This window comes from Microcaecilia unicolor, chromosome 3 (assembly GCF_901765095.1).
Source record: "Microcaecilia unicolor chromosome 3, aMicUni1.1, whole genome shotgun sequence".
Classification (NCBI taxonomy): domain Eukaryota; kingdom Metazoa; phylum Chordata; class Amphibia; order Gymnophiona; family Siphonopidae; genus Microcaecilia; species Microcaecilia unicolor.
In genome coordinates this window covers 449,354,302-449,360,301 of record NC_044033.1, presented here as the reverse complement: position 1 = coordinate 449,360,301, position 6,000 = coordinate 449,354,302, and the positions used below count along the sequence as shown (strand labels likewise).

Sequence of the window (6,000 nt, the reverse complement as noted above, 5' to 3'; positions counted from 1 at the left end):
TCAAATTTACACCTCTCCTCTGTACATATCAATCTTTGCACCCTCGGACATTAACTCCCGCAGCAAAGCGACTGTTGCTGAAAGCCCAGCATTTCAGTGGGGTTACAGCGGGATCAGACTTAGAATCAGAGACTTCCACAGGCACCCTTCCTGTGTAATCCGTCCTTAATCTAACTACCGTCCACAATGCAAAGGAAAAAAAAACTCTTATCCCATATGGGATTTCCATACTGAATTAAAACATATTCACCCTTTGCGCTTTTATTTTGAATCAAGTGCTAAATTAGCTCTTGGAGGTGCATTTCCCTTACCTTTTTCAGCGCTGACATTCTAATGCATTATTAATTTAGCAGGTCCCGGTTGACATGATAGGATCGGTAGGTTAAGATAAAAACAGCTGATAAGTGGAAGATAGAAAGGAATGGAGGTAACTGTTATTACACCGCTTAAACATTTGATATTCCAGTCGTGGTTTACATGCTCTGCTGCCAAAACCCCTTTTAAAAGCACTCACATACTCTCCGATTAGTCTCATTCTCCCCCCCGCATGCGCTCACTTTGCTGACAAAAGTGAGCATGCGCAGTACAAAGGCGTCGCCGTTGGGACGCCATGAAAGTGAGGTCCGGACCACACTGCAGAGAGAACTTTCGCTCGTCCTCAATTGGCACCGAGGCCGGGCGGAAGGAGGCGGGGTGTGCTCTCTGACGGACGGACCGCACCGAGCACCGATTGGATAGTTTCCGGGCCGGTCTGCATTCGTTGGCTCTCATAGGGGAGGTGGGTGGGGTATGGTCGATGGTTGGGGTGTTCTGCACAGTAGCCTTTGGTTGGAGCTGTTGGTGGTTTGAGGCAGGAGTATGGCGACGACCGGTAGGAGAGAAGGTAGGAGTGTAGTGGGCTCGGATGTGATCGGGATAGTGAACTGCAAGCACGTCTAGGCTGATCTAAAGGCAGGGGGTCAATGTGGTTCGTAGCTTCAGTCCTCGTGAATGCCTATGTGGCAAGAGCCAGGTTAATTCATCAATGTCGACTTTGTGAGCGCTTGAACACGGCCAAAATTCAATAAACTCGTTCCCTGCATTATCCAGAGAGGGGTAATTTTGCCTTTAGTTTAGCATTCGCAGTCGTTTTGAAAAGTTGGCCACTGTGGGTTAACTCGTATATTGACTATGGAAGTGGGTTGCAGGTGAGGATCTTTTTGATGGGACGTTTCTAATTAACTTACTCAAGGCTGTGTACCCTTCATCAGAGCACGTGCATTGTGCAAAGTAAGCTTGGGCTAACGTTGCCTGACTACATAGGCAAATTCTAAGTTGCATTATAGTTGTGGTGTGTTTGCTATTTGTTTTCAAAGCTGTGCTGAGTTTTAAATATTATGATTGAGGCGAGTGATGTGTTTACAGAAGAGGTTAGAAAACTGCTAGGGTTATAGTGGAATGGGTGGCTGGGGGAGACTGTTTTTGAAAGGACCAGAGTCTAAATGTTTTTGGTTGTAGTTCCCCTCCCCTCTTTTATGTCTAGAGGAAACCAACTTGAGGCAGGTGCAGCAAAGCACCCTTGGTTTGTTTGTTTGTCCCTCCTCTCAACTTCAAGCTCCTGCTCCCCTTCCAAACTTTAGTTGCAAAAACTGGGTGGGCAAAATGGTTGGTCCATTGCTCCAATGGCCCACCCCATTCCACTGTCATTGACTTAAAGTGCCAGTTAGTAGCAGTGAACAGTAGCAACACCATTAATATGCTTTATTTACTGTAGGACCCTGCCACAAAATGCCTAGCCACTCACCTGGGGCTAAGCACCTTGTGGCCACTTAGAGGGTCTATCCCCAACACAACTCAGGTCCACCTGGGCTGGAGTGGAGGAGTAGCCTAGTGGTTAGAACAGTGGACTTTGATCCAGGGGAACTGAGTGTGATTCCCACTGCAGCTCCTTGTGATTCTGGGCAAGTCACTTAAACCCTCCATTGGCCCAGGCACAAATAAGTACCAGTATAGACTATCAGGCTTATTTTCAAAGCACTTTGGGAGGCTAAGTTCCATAGGTTTCTATGGAACTTTGGGAGGCTAAGTGCTTTGAAAATATGCCTCTATGTAAATCACTTTGAGTGTAATTGAAACCACAGAAAGGTGGTATATCAAGCTCTACCCTAGCACCCTCCTCCTACCAACTGGGTCCCAACCGCCTCTGGGCGAGTCTCCTGCACTCAAGTAATCCCCAGTGATTTCTAGGTTACTGAGGCCACACTCCGTGCTTCCACAATTCCTAGAAAACACTCAGACCCACCACACATCACCAGGATTCTTAGTCCAGACAAGCAGAGTCAATAAACTAGAAAAGGTTTATTTTCATAAAACAAATATTGAACAGTGAGTTATAAAAACAGATGGAAAATAACAGGTAACTGAATAAGGATCAATTATAAAACTGTCTAAACATTTTATCAGTACCTAGATAGTGCCTGGGAAGTACAGGAAATATAGCTTCTCACAGGGTCTCAGTAAAGAGGTCTTTCTCTATTTCCAAACTGAGACTGGTGAAAAGTCTAGTATTTCCAGACAGAATTTGAGCTCCTGGGCCAATCAGAGCCCAGAACAATGGTTTGTTTGTTTTTTGGTTTGTTTTTTTTAAGTAGCTGACCACATCAGTGCAGGTTGTTTTCTTGTTTGTGTTAAAGAAGGAATAGTCATTTCTCTGTTACTGCTTTATTAAACATAAAACATGCACCACCTGCTAGCCAAAGTAGAGAAATACACTTCATTAAATATTCTTCTTATAATTCACATGCTGGAAAATTCACCATTTCACCACAGACCCATTATGTAAAATAGGCCCTGTAGTAAATAATGTATATTAGTGTTTGTTCATTACTTGATAGACCACCTAAGCAATAGTTTGTGCTGTTACTAAAGGACCCCCATAGGGAGGTTCATATTGAGAAATAGTTATGCAGTTGGTGGATGCTGTGAGCATTTGCTTTTTGCCCCCTTTTTTTTTATAAGTAAAGTGGTGTGGTAGCCATGTTAGTCCACTTTTAAAGGTAATAAATAGAAATCAATCAAAACAAGATAATACCTTTTTTATTGAACTAACTTAATATAATACAACATGAATCAATTTTGAATGTATAAATGTTATATAGCCCAAATTGTTTGAAAAGAGGTTGCTATTTGGGATGTTCTGAGAGCATTAGACATTTCAGATGATATGTTGAACATTTGCACCTTGACCTTAATGTGCCTGACCCAAAATAATACCTTTTAATTGGCATTGCATTTGTATCGGGGGGGGGAGGGGGGGCAAGTGTAAGCAAGTGTATTAAGACAACTGTACCATATGTTCAAATTCAGACCTGAGGGTGCTGGAGTGGGACTTTAGGGGACCTTTTACTAAGCTGAAGTAAGTGATAGAGTGTGCATTCTGCAGTCAGTACACGCTACCCAAAATGCTAAAAAAATACCCTTTTAATTTTTGTTGGAGGGGGGTATGTATGAGGGGAAAAGTAGTGTTACACACTAACCAGCGTATCCGCATTACTGTGTGCTAACTGATGTGCATGGTAATGCGTATCCGCATTACCGTGCACTTGCCAGTGCCTACAAAATAGGTATTGGTAAGTGCTCCCACGGTAATTCTCTTGAATGGCTGTGCACAAATAGCATCCTTAGCACTTGGCCATTTTCCAGCTGTTGTAAAATGTGGTCTTAACGCCAGGGAAAAATCAGCGTAAGGGTGCGCTAAGGCCATTGGGAAAAATCAGCATAAGAGTGCGCTAAGGCCACTTTTTTACCACAGTTTAGTAGGAGCACCCTAGCATGATTGGAGTGGCTCCTGACTGGCACATACCTCCTAATTCTATAACAGAACACCTTAGGTGCCAATTATGCCCATATATTTATAGAATACCAGCCCACATAGTAAATAACAGCAGATAAAGACCTGAACGGTCTATCCAGTCTGCCCAAGAAGATAAACTCATTTTACATGGTATGTAATAATGTATATCCGAGTTTGATTTGTCCCTGCCTTTCTCAGGGCACAGACCGTAAAAGTCTGTCCAGCACTGTTCCTGTATTAACAGTTCTGAAGCTAATGTCGAAACCCCTTAAAATTTACGCTCCCTATCTACCCTGCACCAGTTTTATTCTCCAAATACCGGCGTCGCCACCCAATGTCCGCTAAGATTCCATAGATCCATTCTAATCCACATGCGCATATTTGCAAACTTATGTATGTATATGTGAGCTGTGCACTCTGAGATATTTCACAAGATGCAAAGGGGGCTTTCACTAGGGAGGAGCATGGGTGGGGCCTAAAGGTGCATGCATAGTAGATGACAGCAGATAGACCTGTACAGCCTATCCAGTCTGCCCAACAAGATAAACTCGTAACATAAGGTATGATGTGATACTACATATGTATACCTGATCTTGATTTGTCCTTGATATTTTCAGGGCACAGACTGTAGAAGTCTGCCTGGCATTGGCCTTGTTCTCCAAATACTGAAGATGTTATCGAAGCCTCACTCCAGCCCATTCAAATCTGTGCAGCCACAATCGGGGCACAGACGGCTTTGCTTTCCAGTTACTGGTGTAGCGATCTAATCACAGTTAAGCTTAAGAACATGACATAAGAGTAGCCATACTGGGTCAGACCAGTGGTACATTTAGCCCAGTATCCTGTTTCCAGCAGTGGCCAAGCCAGGTCACAAGTACCTGGCAGAAACCTAAATCATGGCAACACTCCGTGCTACAAATCCCAGGGCAGGCAGTTGCTTCCTCATATCTGTCTCAATAGCATACTATGGACTTTTCTTCCAGGAACTTGTCCAAACCTTTTTTTTAAACCCAGATATGCTAACCGCTGTTGCCACATTCTCCATCAGAAAGTTCCAGAGCTTAACTATTCGTTGAGCGAAAAAATATTTTCTCCAATTTTTTAAAAAAGTATTTCAATGTAACTTCCTGTTTGATTACAATATCCTGGAGTATTCAGAGTAGCGAGTGCTATTGTGGTGTTTGTTTACTTTGATGATCATTGCAGTTGTAGTAGTTGATGGGGCGTATATATATATTTAAAAAAGGATCTGCTACTTTGGCAGATGTTTGCTGGAACTTTCCATTTAGTACCAGCAGATTATACCAGTGAGGTCACTGGAAAAGATCAGTTTTTGTCTCTACTGTCATCTGCTGGTTGGAGAGGATAACACCCACTTGTGCAGAACAGTACGGCTGACTAAAGGAAAGGAAATTATCGGGTAAAAGACAATTTCACCATTTCTTATATCCTTTGCTCTCCCATAAATGTCCTCTGTACTTCTCCCATGCTTTCTGAATTCAGACAATGCTGGTCTCCATCACCACCACTGGGAGGCTATGCCCTGCATTCCAATAGAAACGTGGAAAATGGGGTGCCATGGCTTTTCAAATAATTCTACTAGAGAAGAAGGCGATGAACAGTCTATACAGATTAATAATGCATGCTAGAGTTTCTTCAGACCTCTTGGTTTTGTGTTTTAGTTATTGACTTTGTGTAGAGCTAGAAAATGCTGCAATTCTAGATGACTAATGAGATTCTAAAGTTTTACTCTTGCTGCAGGCCCTAATATATACTTCTATAGCGTCCCACAGATCAATGCAGAGGCAAGTGAGTTATGTCCCCCTACCAGCAGGTGGAGATAGAGAGAACCTCAGAGGCTTACTATATGTGGACCTGTGCATCCATCTTAACCTCAGAATTCTTTCTGTCTCAGCAGGTGGATTGACATCCTGTGCAGGTCTGGTTTGATTCTGGTTCCTAGCCTGTTCCCTATGGCTTAGTTGAGCTGGGGGGGGGGGGGGGGGGGGGGGGGTTGTGGCATGACTTTACTGAGATGGCCTGTCGGGGTACACCTGATTGTGCCAGGTCCCTCCCCTGCCCACTCAGGGGGGGCTGGTGTTCTCTGAAAAAAAATCCACTCTTGAAATAAAACCAAACAATGGTAATATATATTACCATTGTTTGGT

The 6,000-nt window shown here is 43.5% G+C and overlaps 1 protein-coding gene across 2 annotated transcripts in view; it reads left to right on the top strand.

Moving 5' to 3' along the window:
- The first annotated feature begins 798 nt into the window (after positions 1-798).
- Positions 799-6,000, top strand: part of ERICH1 (glutamate rich 1) — an 87,836-nt gene continuing 82,634 nt past the window's right edge. Inside the window, exon 1 of one of the 2 annotated variants that reach the window (XM_030195604.1) lies at positions 799-883. In XM_030195604.1, coding sequence (XP_030051464.1) covers positions 859-883 — 25 coding nt within the window. In that variant the 5' untranslated portion in view covers positions 799-858. The remainder of the gene's footprint in view (positions 884-6,000) is intronic. The other variant, XM_030195605.1, reaches the window with a different exon arrangement.